This window comes from Sciurus vulgaris (assembly GCF_902686455.1).
Source record: "Sciurus vulgaris genome assembly, chromosome: 8".
Classification (NCBI taxonomy): Eukaryota; Metazoa; Chordata; class Mammalia; order Rodentia; family Sciuridae; genus Sciurus; species Sciurus vulgaris.
In genome coordinates, this window is record NC_136468.1 from 23,975,331 (window position 1) to 23,997,257 (window position 21,927).

The 21,927-nt window shown below is 38.0% G+C and overlaps 1 protein-coding gene across 3 annotated transcripts in view; it reads left to right on the plus strand.

The window, feature by feature from the left end:
- CEP41 (centrosomal protein 41) overlaps positions 1 to 17,383 on the plus strand; it is a 41,991-nt gene extending 24,608 nt beyond the window's left edge. For all 3 annotated transcript variants that reach the window (XM_079149780.1, XM_079149782.1, XM_079149781.1), the window contains exons 4-11: positions 2,709 to 2,770; positions 3,932 to 4,001; positions 9,610 to 9,754; positions 11,790 to 11,941; positions 12,318 to 12,385; positions 13,444 to 13,558; positions 14,024 to 14,239; positions 14,925 to 17,383. In XM_079149780.1, coding sequence (XP_079005906.1) covers positions 2,709 to 2,770; positions 3,932 to 4,001; positions 9,610 to 9,754; positions 11,790 to 11,941; positions 12,318 to 12,385; positions 13,444 to 13,558; positions 14,024 to 14,239; positions 14,925 to 15,073 — 977 coding nt within the window. In that variant the 3' untranslated portion in view covers positions 15,074 to 17,383. The remainder of the gene's footprint in view (positions 1 to 2,708; positions 2,771 to 3,931; positions 4,002 to 9,609; positions 9,755 to 11,789; positions 11,942 to 12,317; positions 12,386 to 13,443; positions 13,559 to 14,023; positions 14,240 to 14,924) is intronic.
- The last annotated feature ends 4,544 nt before the right edge of the window (positions 17,384 to 21,927 follow it).

Here is a 21,927-nt window from a genome sequence, read left to right on the forward strand (position 1 = left end):
TATCTTGAATATCTAAACCTTTAATGTATATTCTCCCAAAAGAAATACTCCTGCAATAGAATCCTTGAAAATGCTAGCTCATCTTCCTTCCTTAGAAGCTGGGGGCTTCCTTTTGGTAAGGCAGGAATTTCCGCTCACCTTGATCATACACTTTGTGTTCATTTCGACAGAATTGCTTTAGTTCTGGTTTAACATCTACATTTTGGAAGCTATTTCCTTCTATCCCCCCTTGTTCTGTTGTAAGAGTTCTTTGGTGAAAAGGGAGGTAGTTGCATGACACTCTAGCTAGACCATCACTGCCCGCATTACCTCAGATGCCACGTCTGTCTGTGAAATCAGGCCTTGTCCTCGTACTTCCTTTGATTTATCTTCCACTGTGAGCCCAACTTCCCTTTTATTTGCTAATAATGCATTTTAACAGAAGTCTGAAAACGCAGAAATCCTTTGTAATCTGAACATTCTTTCAACTCTACCTGGGGAAAATAGACACTGTGACTATTGACCGTTTACAAAGCCTATTCTTGGTGCCTGGTAGTTAAATGACACTAGTTGGACCCAGTGTGAAACATCCTAGATAGTCAGGTCTCTGTCCTTCCAGTAACCCGAGAGAGGCAGACTCAGATCCTAGGCTCACTGGAGAAGCAAACCTTGATAGCACATCTGAGCTGGAATTTTCTAGTCTCCTACCAGCATCTGAGAGAAGCCTCAGTAGCAGAAGCTCCATTCTTAAAGCAGTTTGCTCTTGTAAGGACAGGCTGACAGAGCCTTCCAAGCCATCCTTTTAATAGAGTTTAAAACTTACTCTAAGACATCTAATTTGGTCTTTTATCTCTGAGTAATAATGTCAGAAAGTCCTACTGATGGCTGTCCTTCTAAACCAGAACCAGGTATGTGGCATTCAGGCTCCACGGTGCGGTGCAGGGGGCTTCCAGTGCTTTACAGAGGACAGTAGGAATGCCAGTCCTTGGGATGCATCATAGCCTGGTGTTTGTCTAATGTAATCTCTGGTTAGTTAAATGGGATTTTAATGTTTAATGCTTTATGCTTAGAAATCTTTGAAACTATGTGACCATACTAAAAGAATTTCAGTAGATAAATGTCAAAGTACAAATGACTCAAAATTTATCGACTCTTTCCATGGCTGATTTATTGCTGTTTTGATTTACATAGGTGACTTTTGGTATACAAGTTGGTGGCAATGGAGGGGAATGCTGTGATTATTCACTGTACTTTTTGAAGCTTCTGTTCAGCCTGTTCAGATGTTTATCCTGGCAGACTTTGGAGCTCTGTTATCTCCAGTCTTATTACCTTGCTGTATCCTGAAGAAGCTGCTCTAAGAATTTTCTAGAAGTGATAGTCTGTTTGCCAAATCTTTCTCTTCAAGACATTTTAGAACAGAGAAGTTGTAATTGCCTGCAAGAAAGAGTCTCGAAGTATTTATAGAAGATCAGTTTTTAAGGTAGTATCATCTCCTGACTCTGAATATTAAGGTATTTGTTAAACCAAGCTTACATTATCCTCCAAAGTAACCATACAGTCTGTGCTAGTTTTTTTGAGAATTCATGGAACTGATTAGTAACACCAAGTAAATAATCTTAAATACCTTTAATCCTTTCCTTTGTTGCTAGGAGTCTTGGTTTATGAGACATTTATGCTGTGAAGGCCACAGCAATTATCCAGCTAACCTTCAGTAATTCTGAAATAATGAGGCAGTATTTAAGAAGTCTTGGGTCAAACTCAAAAAACTAGAAGAGGAAGGAAGGGTAAGGGCCGAGTTCAACACTGAAACTCTTCAGAATTGACAGTCATCTTCAGAAGTTTAAGGAACCTAACTTCTAACAGATATCTACAGGCTAGATACTTGATAAAGTGACGTTGGCTAAGTTTTTAGTAACTGTTTAATGTGATCTGAAGAATTATTAACACAAGTAAAAGTACCCCCCCCCATTTGAGTTATAATTAAAAATTGTAAAGCTAGCGCTAAATAAATGTCAATGTTTTAGATTGGTTTTACTTTTTTGTTTAATTGTGGTAAAAACACAAAATGTAAAATGTGTCATCTGAACCATTTTAAGTGTACAGTTCGATGGTGTTAAGTATATTCTCATTGTTATGACACAGATGTCCAGAACATTTTTGTCTTGCAATACTGATTTTTTTAAGAGAAACTAATGTTATCACGACCAGTCACAACTTCATGCCCAGCATGCATTCGCACGTGTGCATACATTGTCCTAATGTCTCTAGCATAGTTTGCAACCACAGGAAAATGATTGCTCTCTTTTGAAGCCAGAGTGAGAATAGTAGGGTGTAAACATCTTACAGCCGTTTGGCCTGGGGTAACTCAGCTTGTCTGGATCTCTGTCCTCCTTTGTAAATGTAGATGTTTATTCCCTGCTTTGTCCTGAAAAGGGTTTGAGGCAGCTTACAAAAATGCATGGCATACAGTATGACCACAGTACATACAGCTTAGTAAAAGGAAAATGGCAGACTATGCTTTCTGATGACCAAAACCAAGGGGGAAATGAAGAGATGGTAGCACTACATGCCTGCCTGGTTCTGAACATATCATGAAGAGCAAATGAAATATATATGTAAAAGCATATAAATGACTAGAAATATATAACATATAACTTGATGACTAGAAAGACTTAGTGTCTAAGAAAGCAAAATAGACTCAGATAAATATGTCTTCTCCTGCTTTTCAGATTATAGATACAAAAAAGATGAGCTTTTCAAGAGACTAAAAGTTACCACTTTTGCCCAGCTGGTAAGTTTAATGATCTTTCTGTTGAAGTTAAAACCAACCTGCATTGCTTTATGTGAGCATTTTTAAATTCAGCTCTACGGATTGTGCAGAAGGGTTGCTTCTGATTCTTCAAATTTCACCTGTGGGAGGATTAATTGGTATGCAGTCTGAATGTTTACGTAAAGATGGTGTGAAATATTTCTCTTTTCATTAGTAAGATTCTGTAAAGTAAGTAAATGTGCCTTCTACTTTTAATTCATCAAATTTACAACCTAGGGGGCTAGGGTTGCAGCTTAGTGGTAGAGTGATCACCTAGCATGCGTGATGCACCGGGTTTGAATCTCAGCACCACATATGAATAAAATAAAGGTCCATTGGAAAAAAAAAATTTAAAAAAATTTTTTTAATTTTACGGCTTAGGTTTTATTTTATTTTCTACATTTTAATTTAAAATTTAGAATCTAGAATTCCAGATTCAGGATCGTTTGGACATTGTTCCCTGTGGAACCCAAGTGATTTTCGTTCTTTTATGACTGAGGTCTTTTACGTTGTATTGTAACTTATTTTGTTACTTTGGGCAAGTCATTTTCTTCTTTCATTTTTAAAAATGGATAAGCTATCTCTCCAGACCCCAAACAATAGTTCCATTGGCATAACTCAAGTTGGATTTTGGGCCTTATGAGCTAAGTTATGAGATATGCTTGAAAAATGAATACTGTATTTAGGTATAAAATACTGTAATTTATTATGTAATCAGTATATTCATAATTACATTTATTTCCTCATTATATGAGCATTGTCAATACTATATACATGTTTGTAGGTCAGTATGGCATTTTCAAAAGAAATACTGTGTTATGTTGAAACCCACAATATGTTGAGACCAGATGTAGTTTTAAGCTCTTATTCATGTTTCTTGTCCTAAGTTATCCTTTTGGTCTTTTAAGTTTATCATGTAATATTTTACATGAATCTTTTCTTCTGGAATGATCATCTGCAATATAATTACCACCCTTAAAGTAGAAGAGCCTACAACTTAGTCTATAGTTCAAGCCACTGACAGCTTCTTAAAACAAGAGATTTTTGATCTTTGATGTTTCCTGGTCTTTTGTAAAAGACAGAGTTGTCTCTGCTTAAAAACAAATATATACTCATTTACACATTTTCTTCTTCTTCTCTCAGGTCATCCAAGTTGCTTCCCTATCTGATCAAACACTGGAAGTGACAACTGAGGAGATCCAAAGGCTAGAAGGTAATGAGCATAGAGGACATGAAGAAAATAGCAGACTGACCACTTGACTGACATACTCGTTCTGCATTTGTTGGTGTGTTCACAGGGACTCAGGACTTTGATATATCTGTTTTCATCCAACCGTTACTCAGAAAAATGCTGCCTGATGCTTTAATTGTTAATTCTTATTTCTTTAAAAAAGCCATCTGGTTTTTCTGGGTTTAACACGTGTAGTTTTTAATCTTTTAGATGTGTTTTATATACTATTTACTTTTTTTAACAAATATTTTTAGTGCCTTCTCTATACATACAGGTCACAGAATTCAGTGCTATGAGACTACAGAGATGAACAAAACAGTTCTGCTTATGTGAAATTTGTAGCCACACATGCACATATGCATACCAGTATGTTTTTTGGGTGAAGAGAATAACAGTGCAATAGAATTACTAATGCAGCAGAATCTAATAATGGAAAAATGAAAGGCAGTCATCATTTGTGGCATATATGTTGCTAGGTACTTCATGTTACTTTTCTTAATCTCAAGAACTCTGGAAGGAAGGTTCACTTTATAGATAAGAAGACCAAGCCTCAGAAGTTAAATCGCTTGCTTACTGTGATACAGCTAGTAAAGAATGAACCTGGGACACTAATCCAAGTGTCTCCCATGGAACCAGTGTCTTCTCACTGCCTCATGATAGGATTCTGGAAAGTTTCTTGAGACAGATGCAGGATGCCAGGGGAGATACAAGGAAGGAAAGGTTCTTTCCACTTAGAAGACTGAAGCAGGATTCCTCAAGGCTTTCTAAGGGTCCTTGTTAGAATGCAAGTTAAGGATAAGGATTTTACAAGTTGAGGAGCAGCTGAGAAAGGCATAGAGAGGAAAGGACACCAGGCATGTTTAGAGAATCAAGTAATCCAGTCTGACTGTGTACTAAGGGAGGAATAGGCACTGGATAGGAGATAAGGTTAGAAAGATAAGCAGGCTCCAGATTTTCTTTCTTAAATACGGAGTGGAAAATAAAACCTCTGTAGTTGTACTCTCATGAAAAGCATACACAGACTTCAGGTCTTGATTTTATCCTGAAGTACCCCACAATCAATGTGCAGCTGTTTACTGAAGGGGAATGTGTTTGTTAAGGTTGATGTAGGTCAGGAATTTGACTTCTGAATTCAAGACAAGTTTCTCAGGAAGTCTGAACACTGGTTTTGTGCAACTCAACTGTCATTTCCCTGGGCTGGTTTTTGTTAGGGAGAATAAAGAGAATCTGAAAACGACAGGAATTTATCTTTGACAGATGCCTCTCACACGGCAGAGAAATAAGGGCTCTTTGTAAGAGAGATAATTGAGTCTCCTCATACAAGTACTCCCAATTTTAACAGAGTTATATAAGCACCTAGATTTGGTCCTTTAATTCATTGTTGAGATTGCAGCACCAGAACATATGGGCACATGCAATTTTCTCTTCTGAGATAAATTTGCGCAGCAAAATAGGCTCTTGTAAAGTAGGACACCATAATGTGTGAGTAATATTAGTGTTTTTCTAGTGCTCTACACAGATAATAACTCACTCAGGAGTGCCTGTAGAACAGATCGTATCTGTATGTGTACTGGTCATCTTTCAAGAATTTTGAACTCTCCTTTTACAATGTTTAGTGCTTTTTTACTAACTTAAAGTTCTATTTCTAGTAAGTTAGAAAACTAGAAAAATATATAAAGAAGAAAAAATAAACAATAATCTTTGTTAAGATTTTGGTCCATTTCCTCCTCCATCTAATGCATCACCCCAATCAACTCCATATTCTTTGTGTATAGTTTTGTATTATGCTGCTTTTAATTAACATTTCTCATGCATATTTTCCTATGTTGTTAAATAGACTTCAAAAGCATGATTGTAAAGGTTGTGTTGTCATATGTCTATCCTTGGGATATACCATAATTTAATTATCCTCCTATTGTTGGGCATTGCAGTCTTTTCTGATTTTTCACTTTAATAAAATACTGCTGCAGTGCATATACATAAATGCTATATGATTCTCCTTATTCCTTGAAGATAAATTGCTGCAGATGGTCAAAGGGTGGAATTATTATGACTCATGCTGACTGCCACTCTCCAGCATGGCTGTACCTGGATGCACCCCATTGGTAGTGGTGGGAAGACCTGTTTCTCCCATCCTATTCAGTACTGCAAATTATCATTTTTAAATATATTTGCCAATTCAATGGATGAAAAATGGTATCTAATAGTTTTAGTTTTAGTTCTTTGATAATGACTTCCAGGGGTGTATGTGTGTATGCATGCACACATCTATTTACTATTTATACATATTTCTTTTTTCAAAGACTCTATGAGCTGTTTCCTTTTTGTTTTTTTAAATAGGATGCTCTTCATTTTTTCTTACTGATTTGTAAGAGCTCTGAATAATTGATATCTTTATATAATGGAAATCAATACAACCTTGAAAATAAATGAGAAAATCTATTTTTAAAAAATATTTTTTAGTTATAGATGTACACAATATCTTTATTTACAACTTATTTTTATGTGGTGCTGAGGATTGAACCCAGTGCCCCACACATGCGAGGTCAGTGCTCTACCACTGAGTTATAATTCCAGCCCTGAGAAAAATCTTTACTTGATTATTTGAAACAATCTCCAAGCTATATTATTAAGTAAAAATAAAACAACACCAAACAAAAACCTAAAGTATAGAACAGTATGAATGGAATTATCCTTACTATGTATAAGGGGGAAGAAAAATATATACACAGGTTTGTAGTTGTTTTATTTCTGGAAGGAGACAGAAATTTAGAAGGCAAGTCCCTTGGGTAGGAGACCAGAGGGCCTGAGTCTGGAGTGGGAGGGCTTCCTGTCCATGGCAGTGGTTTCACCTGGTTTGCAGTTTCACCAGGTACACATGATCTTTATTCAATTAAAGAGCTAATTTTTTAAAGCTATAAATTAAGTATATTCATCTTTATTACAGATATTTTTCCTAATTTGTTATTCACATTTGAATTTTGTGTTGGTTTTTGAAACACATTAAATTTGCATTTTGTATGATCAAACCTATTAGCCTTTATTTTTGTGTTTTCTTTTATTGCTTTAGACTGATAATCTCCAAAATAAGTTAAAGCGTTTGCCTATACCTTCTTTTATTGGTGTATGTGTGTGTGTGTTTGTTTTTCTATATTTAAACTATTATATATATTGGTATATGATATAAGGTAATTATCTAAATTAGACTTTTTTCATATAGTTGAGAAGTATTTCCAGCACCACTTAGTTCTCACTTAGCCCACTGATTTGTGCTGTGTATCTTTAACATTTTATGTATGTTCTAGGATTTGTTTCCATGTTCTCTGTTATATTCCATTGCTCTGGTTATAGTTCTATACTGTTTTGATCGTTTATATGATCCTATTTGATAAAGCAATTTGTCAAAACTATCCTTAATTTAATTTATATGTGTATGTGTGTTCATCTTTAAAATTATTTTTTGGGGGGATAGGGATGTGGCTTGGTGGTAGAGAACTTGCCTAGATTGAACCCCAGGTTCAATCCCCAGAGCCACATACAAAATCTATTGTGATTAGTATTACAAGATAAAATTAAGTTTGGAAAGGATTAATACCATTTCACCTTTAGACAACTACTCAGAAATATGCAAGGTGTGGCACTCTCTTTATTGAGATTTTTTTAAGGCCCCTAAGTAAAATCTTTCAAAGTCCTCTAAGTTTTATAGATCTTTTACAGTTGTTTGGGGTTTATTTCTATGAGAGTTTATTTCATAGATGCAGTTACTGTGAGATTTTTTTCATGTTCTGATAAATATGTAGGAAAAATATTTTATTTATTAGCATTTAAAAAATCTTAACCATATATTTATTGCCTGTATTCTCTTGAAGCTTCTAGTTATATGATCATATCATAGGCAAATTAAATCTTCATATCCTTTTTAAATGAAGCTTCTTATTTCTATTTCCTTTCTTGTTATATTGGTTAGAATTACAAATTCCCAAACATTGTGATTTCAGTGTCCTTCTTCACTCTTAAAACTTATTGAGGACCTCAAAGAACCTTGGTTTATATAGATTATATCTATTAATATTTAACTTTTTAAGCAGACAACCAGTATTTGTTGTTTCAGTTAAAAATAATGATATCAAACCCATTACAAACATAAAAACTTTGTGTGTTGCGGGGTGGTACTGGGGTTTGAACCCAGGGCCTCATATGTGTGCTAAGCACATGTTCTTTTACTACGTCACATCCCCAGCCCATAAAAGGATATTGTAAAGAAAACTATAGTTCTAAAACAAAATTTTACAGAGAGGGTGGCATTGTTTTACATATTTTGTAAATGTCTTTCATGTCTGGTTTAATAGAAGGCATCTGATTCTGACATCTGCTTCTGCATTCAGTCTGTTGTAATGTGCTGTTTGGGTTGAAGTATACGAAGAAAATCTGGCCTCACATGGACCTGTAGTTGGAAGAGGAGGAGTATTTTAATAGCCCTTTCAGATAATTCTGGATATTTTTCATTGATACTACACCAAAACTTGACAACTTGTCATTTCTTAAAGGCTAGCTGTAAAGTGGAGTCTAAATCAATGAACCGTTCACCACTTGGTTTCATTGAATTCCATTGGTCTTTCTTGTACTTTCAATGAATCTTTTACCCATGCATGATTTTATATCATGCAGTGGTCATTTGGAAAATATCTTTTCACTGAGTTATGGAGATCTTATGTTGACATATTTCTTTACACACTATCAAAAAATTACATTTTTTAATCTCACCATTTATCTTCCCAGAAACAAGTATGGGGAAGCAGCTCAAGTATACTTCAGCGCCAATGGCAAATACTGTTTCTAAAATTCTGGGTTTTTTTCAAAATTTAATCATTAACAAAAAGTACCATCCGTTGTTTTCCTTGAATTGATAGGCTCACTTAATTCATTTTTGAGGAAATGTCTACCAAATATACAAGTGTAAGTAATCATAGCTTCCCTGTCAGTTTTCCTTCCAAGTTAAAAAAGATGTCCTCATCAAAAGCAGCTGGCTCAGCTGCTGCTCAGCAGTCACACTGACACTTTTTCTTGAGATAACCACAGCAGTGACATATGTAGCAAACTTGACGTATGTGGACTCCCCATTTCATCACATAAAACGTTAAAAAGATGTGTACTTACTTAAAAGTGAGATTTAATTAATTAAAATTATTAATTGTTTTTATAAGGGACATTTTTATGTGACTGTCATACTTATTTTCTGTGAGTGCATATGTGACAGTGAAAAATCAGTTGCTAATAAAGTTTGGTGCCATTGCCTTGATTCTCGCTAGGGTGCTAGCATTTTATCCACCAATTCTTTTGCACCATTAGTGCAAATATCAACCTAGTAAAAAAAAAAAATAGATAGCATCTAGTTAAAAATAGTTTTCACTTTGCAGACCCCTTCTGGGGTCTACTGTACTTTAAGAACCTATACATTACAACTTCTAGAAAAATGTAATAATTGTGGTAAGATTTTCTTTTTTTTTTTTTACTTCATTTCTGTGGAGCTACCTAATAAATAAGTACAGATCCTGAGTTTAAATTTAATTATTTCATTTGCAAATTTTAGACAATGAGTCTGCAACTTCAGACCCTGATGCTGACATCGCTGCCAGGACTAATGGGAAAGGGAGTCCCGGTGAGCAGTCGCCCAGCCCAGTCCAGTTCATCAACAGTGCGGCAGCGGGGGACTCGAGTCGCTCCACACTTCAGAGGTACTCTCATCCAAATCACATTTTCACTGCATTTTACCTGCAGATTAATCTAAACACCAATTTCAGTGATTTAATTACCTTAGAAACAGAACTGGCAGTAGTGAGGTCCTACATTTTAATATTGGCTCTTCTACTTTCTCTTTATTTAAATGCCATCTCCTGAATCTCTTTCACAGCAGTCTTACTGAATTGATATAAGAATATATTAGCCAGGCACAGTGGCACACACCTATAATTCCAGTTACTCAGGAGACTGAGGCAAGAGGATCACAAGTTGGAGGCAATTTGATGAGATCCTGTTTCAAAATAAAAGATGAAAAAAGGACTGGGGATGTAGTTTGGTGGTAGAACATCCCTGGTTCAATCCACAGTACCACCAAAAAAATGACTGTATTAATACAAGAGTGTTCATTTTCCCTCCTAAGTTCCATTCTTCTCAGCCCTTCTGAATGTAAGTTTATTATTAATACTTAGCTTTACAAGTACTGTTTTTTCATTCAGAGTAGGATTTTTCCCCCATTTCTGTCTTCTACTGCTTATAATTGCCTTGTCTAAAATTGGAAAAATAAAGCACAGTGTCTAGCAAAGGAGAGTGAAAACAGCAACCTGGTGTTGATTCTTAAACTGCACATGACTGATTTTTCTTATTCTGTGGGCTTTATTCTATGTAGCACATTCTCACAAATATTAACCACTGATTATAGAACTGGTGATGATTTTTAGCACACATTCATCTCTCCTACTGGTAAACGGTTCTACTAGAGAAAGAATTGCCATCATCAGTATGTCTACTGTGAAAAGACTCCAAAAATACATTCAAGGAAAGAGAGACATGCCTAAGGGACTTCTAATGAGGATGAAGTTTCATATGAAAGAGAGTTTCTTCATCTTTGGTTCAACAAAATATACACTATATAGAATACAGTCATAGTGTTTATTAGATTTAAATGCAGAATTTGATGTGCTGTGATGGGAGAGGAAATACGCCACGTACTAATCTGTGGCTTAGCACATGTGTCTTTACAGTCCTAATACGGTAACCATCTCATTCCACTGCAGATACTCACCACCTGCCATCTTGTTCACAACACCCCATCTTCTTAGTCCTTTGAATCATGTTTTCACCACATTTCCCCTATAATATTAAAATGGCAACTGATTTAGTAGTTTAATGACCTTAGAAACAGAATTGTCAGTAATGAACCCCTTATTTTAATCCCAGCTCTTCCTCTGTCTCATTATATGAATGCCACTTAATATAAAAGCCTCTTCAGCTTAAATATTGTAATATGTAAAATGGAAATAAGTGCAGATAACTATTCAAAGTTTTAGGGTTCAGTATCCATATTAATAGGTCCTTGTATAAGTACATTCACATGTCACAATGATGGAACATTATGACAAACGTGTCATTGGGTAATTTTGTCATGGTGGGAACATCAGAGAGTATACTTACACAGTGACCAAACTACGATGGCTGTAATGACTAGACAATATAATCTTATGGGAATAACATAGCATATGCCATCTTTTGTTGACCAGAATGTTATTATGTGGTATAAGACTATATACAAAATATATAAAACATTATTGCCACTTTATATTACATGTAATATGCTTAGAAACACCTTTAGTTTTTCCTGTCCTTATCAACCTTAGTCTCTTCCCCCTTTGTTCTGCTTTATATACTCCTCAAAATCCTATTGGACTTAACTCTTCCCCTCTTTCTTTCTCTGTATGCTGCCTTTGCTGCCTATACCTCTATCCGCTTGGCCATATCATAACCTACCAGGCATTGTCTAAAGGTAGTCATGGACACATGGATTCCCTCTTGGGGTCCAGGATGATAGAATAGGAATCCAGAAGATCCTGCATTCAGAGGCAGAGCTGAGACACTGTACTCATTTACCTTTTCCTTTGAAGTGCCTTTTGAAAAGACATTGAGCACTCACCTCACTGTTCTGAAGAAACACATTTGACCTTTAAGCCACCAAGCCCTGACTGTTTTCTGTTGACCTACTTTTTCTGCTTACAGTGTCATCAGTGGTGTTGGGGAACTGGATCTAGACAAAGGGCTAGTGAAGAAAGCAGAGCCTAGTACCAAAGACAAACCTTATTCTGACTGCCCCTTCTTGCTGCTAGATGTACGTGATAGAGATTCTTACCAGCAGTGCCACATCGTTGGAGGTAGGAGAACTTATAGTTCGTCAATCCCAGGAAAAGAGCCTGTTCTTGAGTCCAGACAGGCTGAACCACATTGACAGGGAGTCTTATGTGTGCTAGATTCACTATGGAAACCTCTCAAGTTGGCTCCACCATGTGCTCTGAGAGGTTACTGATGGTTCTCAGATGGCTCAGGGCCCACCAGTACTTAATGTGAACAGTGAAGTGAAGCTTCGTTCTTTGTTCATAATGTCCTGTTTCTTTTCATTCACCAATGTATTTAGGTTTATGGCTCACGATTTTGAAAATATATTTACCTCTTAAATTTTAAACCAGCTGGAAACTGGGGCCAAGTTGTACTAAGAGCTACAGACTTCTAAACGTTTCCTTCTTTTCGCAGCTTACAGTTACCCAATTGCAACTCTGTCTAGAACGATGAACCCCTATTCGAATGATATTCTTGAATATGTATCCTTTGTTGTACTTTAAGAGTTGGATGGTATGAGGATTACAAGAATCGACATACTATGGATTGTGCTCCCAGTGAGAAGGCTGTCAGGTTAGCATGTTTGAGACTTTGGATCCTAGCTGTTGCCGAAAATCCTGACTGTGAAGGCAGATGCTTCCAAACCATGCTGCACTGGGCCAGAAAAACATAAGGTTAAAGGTTATGATCTGTTGAAAGATAGTCCTAAGATGTTTTTCCTCCAGAAAGCTTACCCAAGTAAAACTTAAGAAGTAGATCTTTTCCTATTTTAATTTTTTCTCCTTTAAAATTTTTGATTTTTTTTCATTCATAAAAATCACATAAGTAGAAAATAATTAAAATACTGAAAAATATAAAAAAGAAAACGAAAATCTCCCATAATCACACAGTTGAGCATAGCTCCTGTTACATTATTGGTATATTTTATTCTAGACTGTCTTCTGTGTGCATGTATGTGTGCGTGTGCGTGTGTGCCGGTGTGTGTGTTAACAAAGTTGAAGCCATACTTTATACTTAGTGTCTTGCTTTTCTCCACTTCATATTACAGTGTGTCTCCCCATCCTAACACAAGCTCTTTGTAAACTCCATTTTTGATACTGTATATTATCTCATCTTCAGACTTACTATAATTTACTAAACCACTCTTTATTTTGGACTTTTAGATGATTCCACCTTTTTAAACTATTATAAGGAAGACTTGAGTGAATACAGTGGATATAGAATTTTTCAATTTCCTTGTTTGTAAAATGGATACTATAATATTTACTTCTTGGGATGAATAAAAACCAAAAGGTGTAAAGTACATAACTAGTGCTGTCTCAGACTATAGTTGTACTAGTTCACTAAAGAAAAGAAAAGTAGCTCATGTAGTTTCCATAACAGGAAAAATCCAGTAACTGCTGGTGTGATGGATAAGAATGGGCTCCTCTGACATTCCCTGAACTCAGAAGGAAGAACCTTGGCTGCTCTTTGTTCCTTGGGGATTTCTTATAATCTAGGAGCATTAGCTCAGTACCTGGATCCTTAACTTATCTCTTAGAAAAATGCTCATGGCAAGATCATCATTCTGTATGACGACGACGAAAGACTGGCCAGCCAGGCAGCCACCACCATGTGTGAGCGGGGGTTTGAAAATCTCTTCATGCTTTCTGGAGGTGAGCAAGGCTGCCTTCTACTTAGGGATTTAAGAGATAGATCTGTGGACTCACAGTCCTTTAACCCACCTCATCACCTTTTCTTCTCAGTGTTCGGAATTTAGTGTTCTCAAAGGAACCAGGAGTTATGTGAATTGTCCTTTAGTTCTATTGCACATGGTTTTAATTCCTAAAATAACAGTGTTGTTTCAGGGCTCTGGAAAAATGCTGAAGATTTGAGCAAAAGTATTTCTTGAGGAATTCTCAGAATCCCATGTAACATTTTCTGATGTAATTTGCTTAATGGGGAAACCGTTAGGAAAGATTTCATGTCCTTGTGTTGGCCTCAACTTGGTGACCAAAGATTGGAGACATGCAGGCTCTTTTCCCCCCAGGGTTTGATGTGGCCTCACTGTGTTAATCCTGCTTTTATTTGTTTTCTGTTTGTTTGTTTGTTTGTTTGTTTTGATGATCTTCTATGTCTAGGTCTAAAAGTTTTAGCTCAGAAATTCCCAGAAGGACTGATTACTGGTTCCCTGCCAGCATCCTGCCAGCAAGCCCTTCCTCCTGGTTCTGCCCGGAAACGATCCAGCCCCAAAGTGCCACCGCTACCAGCTGAGAACAAATGGAGATTTACCCCAGAAGACTTAAAAAAGATAGAATATTATCTGGAAGAGGATCAGGGTCCCACAGACAATCCTAGTAAGATATTTTGACCTTTGTTTTCTGTGGAGCTTAAGATTTGTGGCTTGAAATATTACCTTATCATATGAAAAACTTCACTTTCCTCTTCAGATTCTTCTTTTTTTTTTTTCATTAAAATTTTTTATTTTAAACTATTTGAGGCTGTGGGTGATCCAGGTATGGGGTGGGGGTGGCCCCTGATAGTGATAAGAATTAGACATAGAGAAGAGTTTATCGAAGGGTACATCTCAGGCAGAGTTGAGCACAGCTTATGGCATTCAGATTCCTTCTCAGGAAGTTTTCTTTTTCTTCCGTTGCTTCTGGGTACATTTAATCCACCACCCAGGAAAGGTCTTCCTGTCTTACCTTTGCCACCCCCTTCTTTCTCTTCTCCCTCTTCTAATCACCCCTCATCCTGCACTCCTCTCCACCAAGGAAAAATGAAAGACTAGATTTGGAGGGGATAACAGTGTGGAAGCAAAAAAGCTAACTGGGCTTTCCTCCATTCCTGCCCCCTTCCCCAGCTGCAAGTTGATCTCAGTGATGAGGAGTAGGTCATCATTGGCCCAAAGTACATGCTGCACCAGCCTTCATTAGCTTAAAAGTAGTTGTAGACTAGGACTTCATTAGCTTAAAAGTATACTTGGCGGATTGTTCCTGGAATCATTCTTGTTGCTCAGCTCCTCTTTTTTGCTCCCTCCAGGCCGGCTGAACCAAACTAACTCCTCTGCAAGAGACTCCAAGGTGCCTAGTGCCCGAAGCAATCAGAACCTGCCTGTTGGGGTCCCTACTGGCCACTTGAACCCCCGAGCACCTGGCAGTGGCCACCTGCAAGCCAAACCCTGGAAGTAAAGACTGTCTCACTTAGTCAAATAAATGTTTCCCCTCTTTTGGAACCCCTGAGCAGTTCCCAAGTTGGTCATTTTCAGAACCGCTGTAGAGAAAACCCACACCATGTGGAGTAGGTCTTCTTCCTTTTCCCTGTCTCCCCCTCCTCTCCTTTCAGCCAGCTTGGGAAGAATTTTGACAGATGACCACAAAAACCAGAGGCATGACAGGCTGTAGTGTCCTCCCTATTGTTTACAGAATATTTAAGTCTTTTGAAACTGAATAGGAAAAAAAGAACCTCTCTTTTAAATAAGGTCCAGCTTGTTTGGTCTATATCCAGTGTTGTTTTGTAAATACTTCAGTCACATCTGCTGGTATGTTCTTCCCAACCAGTTTTTTTTGTTGTTGTTTGTTCATTACTGATCTTGTGAAGGATTCTCCAGGTGGGCTTGGCATGGGCAACTGTCCCCAGGCGTGCATATGAGACTTGTTTCCAGCCACCCACAGGCCCACACCAGGTGTGGGTGGCTTGCTGAGATACTCTGCCCAACATGCTGTGGATCTGTTGGGAGTTCAGAATCTGGTACCTGTGAGCATGGCTTAATTTTATGATTTTGTAGAGAAGCTCTACATTTCTTTAATACTCCCTTTCATTAAATGGTTTCCTGGGGGCAGAAAGGCATGCACTCTGCTGTCTTCACACTGGGAAGAGGGAATGCCCTGGCCATTGTGCAGGCCTGTGTTGGGGGCCCCTAGAAGCCACCAGAACTGTTCCTCACTTGTGGTTGGTGTATCAGTTGTTAATTTCCATTGCCTGATGGAGTCCATCTGTGTTAGATGAGTAGAAATTACGACCACTTGAAAACATGAGTTTCACTCAGGCAACAGGAACATACAAGGTGAGGAGGACTCTGAAGTCCTTTGTCAGGCTGATGACCCCTTAAGCCCTTGCTTTAAAAGACAGTATTAGTCTAATTGAGTAATTAGTGCAATTTCCTGCTTACTTTTCATTCTCATGACTGAGCTGTGATTAGGAGGTTGTGATTATAGATTCTGGTTTTGGCCGGAATTTTGAATCAGCATTAATTGAATTGCTAGATGACTGACATTCGTTCTATTTAATTGGGGGGAACAAAAGACCTCAGGTAAGGATGAGGAATTCTGAAATCATACAGAAAAGGAAAAGAGCCTTGTTAATTTTTATGGTCTGTGATCATAGCTGTGATAAGGGACTAAGGAATAAATTGTGTTCTTCGTCATGGCAACCAGCTTCTGAAAGCCAACTGAAAATTGCCTATCCTTAGGTGGTTACTGCTGCTGGGTAAGATTTGCCTTAAAAGTACTATTTCTCACTACCAAAAAAGAAAAGAAAGAAAAGAAAAAAAGGAAAAAAAAAAAAAAAAACCTCCGCAGTATTTCTAGCATGGGGGCTGTGTTGTAAGAGAAATAAACGTAATAAATATCTCATGCAGACATATGGAAAAATAAGTCAGATGCAGCCCAGTTCTGTTTTAGAGTGTGTTTATTCTTCTCTACTTGATTTCCAAAGTGCAACATTTTCCGATGCTTTAGAAATCAAACAAACCAGGGACATTGTTCAGATGTCAAGCCGTGCCCAATTTTCCACAAGATTCAAGAATCTTGTATCAAATTCAGCCAATGTACACATAGCTTTAATGAGAAGCCCGTCATGTTTCCCCATAAATTTATTGCCTGAGAACTTAGTTCAGCCTTTTGCTAATGCCAAAATGCTCTGGCTTTTTATTTTCTTTATGGCATAGATAGAAAAATGCAGATTTTTCCACACTCAACTTTCCCCTAGCGTGGACAAGATTTTCAGCCATCTTTGACACATATACATTTTTAAGGAAAAATACTTTTCTCTATAACAAAGTTCTGGTTATGCCATTTTAAAGTTGGCTAGTCAGGGGACTAGACTTCCCCACCCGATTCCACTTTGAAAACAAAGAATAGTGTCCCCTGTTGCTGTTGTGCAGTTGTGACTTCACATGTTAGAAGAACTATATACATATTAGAAGTCAGAATTGCTGTGTTTACCAGAGAGTTGGAACAGGTTGAATATTTTATGTGTGTCTATCCGTAGTGCTTTGCCCTATTGGTAAGGACTTTAAAATTTCTAAAGACCTGTTGTGATTCTGCACTTTGAGTGTTAAATGTTACTATCAGACATTTTTTATAAGCTCAAGCTATTGCTTTTAACATTCTACCTTACTTCTTTCTTCATTAGATTGTTTGACATGTATTATTTAAATGATCAGTGATACTTTGTGCAATTATGAATGTTGAAGATTAAAGAACATAGTTACATAGTTACTAATTTGTCGTTTGCTATTAATGTGCTGAAACCTGCCAACTTCTCTGTCAGGATGATTTGGGGGAGCCCCAGGAGACTGGAGTGATTGGAAAGAGTGCTTTTTTTTTTTTTTTTTTTTTTTTCCTGCATCTCCCAGAAAAGCATATATTCTTTGTATAAATGAATCAGGAAATAACTCCAGTTAGAGCCAGAGACACGCTCTCTGGTCGGAAGGCCTGGGTTTCTCATCATGCTCAAGCAGGGACTGATGGCCAGGTTGTGTCACAGATTCCTTGTCAGTGTTTTGGGAATTCACTCCCTGTCCTCGCCTGGGACCCCTGAGAAGGAGGGTGCTTTACCAACACGCAGCAGTAGCTCTACCATGCGTCAGCGATGGTCAAATCTTAATAACATGTTAGACACCTCAAAGGGATGTGTACGTCAGAATGAAAGGAGTGGAGGAAGGAGGGAAGCACGGAACAAAGAGGGAAGGGAGAAGAAGAGAGGCAGAAAAGGAGTGGGGAGAAAGCTCCAGGCCTCATTCAAAAACTAAGGACATCCTGGGCTATAAATGTCAGGTTTAGTCTGTTGAAAACTATAGAATGATTCAAGTGACCTAAAAGTAACTCTAAGTTTTTACCTGTCGTAGGAAGCCAGAACCAACATAATCGTATTGGACCTGGTATAAATCAGGATTAAAAGAGAACACATAATATTCATTAGTCACTCAGAGATTTTTCCTGTGGTGCTGTTTAGATTCTACAAAAATTCTTAAGACTTTAAGCTACTCACCAGGAAAACAGAACAAAACAAAACCCTTTTCTTCTGTAATTCCCTCGTGGAATATAACTGAAGTCAGAGTCCTAGGCTGGAAGAAATATGTAGGTGATTTTTCTTGTGTTGGTTTTAGTTTCTGTCATGTTGTTTATTGGTTGTAGAGTCTGTCTTTTATTTTATTTGACTTTTTTAGGGCGATAACTAATTTCTGTCTACCTAGATTCAAATCCATGATTACCTTCTGGCTCTACTCTGAAGATGATCATTAAGATCCTTTCTTTCTCCAGTTCTAAAATGTTCTCAGTGTCTTTGATGCAAGTTTATTTTCTTCACATTTCTCATAATACTTTCCTTTTCCAACGTTTAATTACATTGGGCATGTTAAATACTTCCATGCAGTCCACTTTTTGATCAACAAATATATTTTTCAAATAAAAGCAAAAAATAAGACACAGTATGCTTTAAAAAGTGTTCAAAATACATTTGGGTGGCAGTACTTTCCTAGACTTGTAGCGATTATTGGAATTATGATGGCATCCTTAAATTGGTACCCAGGTCAGTTATCACATAAAAAATGTAATAGTAGAAATTTTCCCATCTCAAAATTCTGACACAACAGAGCGCACAATTTTGTTGTGTTGACAAAACTGTATTTGTCACACTGTGATTCCCTCATGGTGTTACTTTCTAGTGCGGATCAGCATTGTTCTGAATGCCAAAGCAAATTCTCATTGACTATATAACATCCTGAGGCACCTAGTAAAATGTGTGGCACACAGAGATCAATGATTAAATGCCGTTGACTGATGAACTACATTCTATTAAAGGATATCACTATGTCTTCCATTTGAAATTACTTAGACCTTAATCTCCTAGAGAGTGCAAATCACCAACTCTGTGGCAGTGGCTCTTAAGTAAGTGTTCCTTAATAAATAAGTTGAACCTGTCCAGATTGAAGTCCAGGTGTAATGCCCATCATGGTGGCCGCTCGGTGCCACTGTGCACTCTAGAGGCTTAGGAAGCTTGTTTTTTCCCCTCGTGCATCTGTATTTTGAATCTCCCTCCCTGGAAGCTTCTCAGAAGGCTGGTTGAGCAGTTGTTCCTACCCTGGTTGACTGCCACCTGCCCGGCTTGTTTCCACTGTCTTAGTAGCCTTCAGAGTTACTGCTGTCCCCATCAGAGAAATTTTTTTTTTAAATCTCGAAGGTTTCCAGATACTATCCAACATATAGAGTACCTACTGTGTATTAACAGCTCTCCTAGATTCTCCATTGTGTTTTTTAAAAAATATTTTTAGTTGTAGATAGACACAATACCTTTATTTTATTTACTTATATGTGATGCTGAGGTTCAAACCCAGTGCCTCACACATAAGGAGAGTGCTCTACCACTGAGCCACAGCCCTGCCCTCCGTTGTGTGGTGCTGGGGCTTGAACCCAGGGCCTTGTACACGCAAGGCAAGCACTCTGCCAACTGAGCTACATCCCCAGCCCTCCACTGTGTTTTGACTCATTCTCAGGCAGTCCTTGTGAGGCAGGAGTCTACCTTTTCAGATGAGGAGGCTGATGTTTGGGTGGAATGAAGCATCTCACCCTGAATCGTTGAGTAGATGATAGGAAGCTAGAACCCAGCCTGAGGACAGCGGAGCATGTTCTTGTGGGCACTCTGCTCTGAACTTCCCACTCTGAGTAGGCACAGCCATGTTTAGTCTTCCTTGGCAGTGCCTCTGCCTTCCAGTGGAAATGTAGCTTGCCCTTGACTTCTTTCCCTTCTCGTCACTGAGATTCCACAGGAAGGCTTCCTCCTGCCACCTGCACAAAAGGCACTGGAACTGAAAACACCTGTGCCCTGAAATGTGCCTGCACACTTCCACTGTCAGTGTCTAGGGTCCTCTCTTGAAGAGAATTGCTCCAGGCTTTCTGAGGTTTATTTTGTCAGTGGACACCTCATGAGCTTCTACTTCAAGAATGAGAGTTATGAACTTAACCAGATTGGGTGGGGGAGGCCATAGGCTGTTTTCTAGATAGATTGAACTATTCATTTAATAAACCATACTGATGTGCTTTGTGTCTGATCTCTTCTTTCCTTTGTGATGATGTTTCTAATTCAGGCTGAAAAATAAATTGTGAGAACTGACCCATGGCCACAGGCTGGGGCTTCCTGGGGAAACAGAGGCAAGCCTGCAGCCCAATTCAGCAGAGCCCTTATTCTACTACACTGTTCTAAAAATGTAGCTGACACCACAGATGTGGTTAAGCAGAGACTTTTAATTTTCTCCTTTTACTTTGGCAATAAACACTTGGCAGTCTTGGTCTCTGGGGTTGTTAGATGATGCTTACAGTTTGAGTTGCCAAATTAATGCAGATCCTGAAAGCTTTGGGGAAGAATTCATTACCCTTTGACGGTTTTTCAGATATAATGTGTGCTCTGTACTTTTCTCAGAGACCTTCCTTGGCCTGACCACTCTGAATGTTATGGTGGGTCATATCAGTTTCCTCTAAGTAGCATCTGGGTCTTAGTGTGTTCAGGGAATGATGTTCCCATAGTTCTTCCAGCAAGAGCCCCTGTGCATCCTCAGATCCACCTAGTCCCACTTGCCCTCCAGAACAATTGCCAGGATGATGAATAGCTCTGCACTCGATGAGGGACCGGTGAGGTCATATCTGGATCATATTCAATGACTTTTCAATTTTAACTTTGGGCCAAAGCCAGAGAGCTAGACATGCATTTCTGAGTGTCAATTTGGAGACTACCTGAAAGATTCTCATGGCCCACCAACGGCCCCATTTGAGAACCACCTGTAACAGTGTATGGAAGAAGTAAAATGAGTTCACTTAAAAATAAAGATGTTTGAGGGGCCCTGGAGAATAGGTGTTAGCATAATCAATTCCCAAGATTGTGATGGGAACTGAATGTGAGCAGAAGGCTCTTGGGAATTTCCACTGGGGCTACAGCAGAATGCTTCGGGAACTGCTTCGGGAACCTCAGTAATCCCTGTCCTGATAGTAACACTGCTGCTTTCAGCTATATCTGGAGTGTAAATTTTTCTGAAGATAAGATAAACTGCAGTGTTCTGGGAAAGATGGTGAAATAAGATGCCAGAACAGAAGAAGTGAGATTAGACAAATTCTAAAAAAGAATCTGAGCAAAGACTAAGATGGCCATTTAGATATTTGATATTGAAAAAAGTTGATGTTAGGTAACTTTATGCACACATTCATTATCTGCTGTGTATTAGATAAACATCCCCAAATAAACGTTGATTATAAAAGCGCATTGTACAAAATTCTGAAAATTATAAAGAGCAAATCCACTAGCACTACCCAAGTTAGACATATTATTGGGGAATATGCCCTGGGCATTGCCTGTGTCTGTGTGTGTGTGTGTGTGTGTGTGTTTTAAACAAAATCGGGATTCATATTCAACATACTACCTATGCCGTTGAATTTTTTTTCTGTATTTTTATTAGTACATTATAGCTCTACATAATGGCAAGATTTGTTACGTATTCATACTTAAACACAATATAGCAATATAACTTGGCCAACATTCCCCAGTATTTCCTCTTTGCCGCATCTGCCCTCCCACCTGGCCCCTTGCCTTTATAGGTCTCCCTTTGTTTTTCATGCGATTCCCTGCCCTCTGCACCTTTCTTTTCCTTTTTCCTTTCTAGCTTCTACACATGAGAGGAAATTTTATATGACCCTAGACCTCCTGAGTTTGACTTACTTCACTTAACAATGTTCTCAAGTTCCATCCACTTTCCTGCAAATGACATATTTTCTTT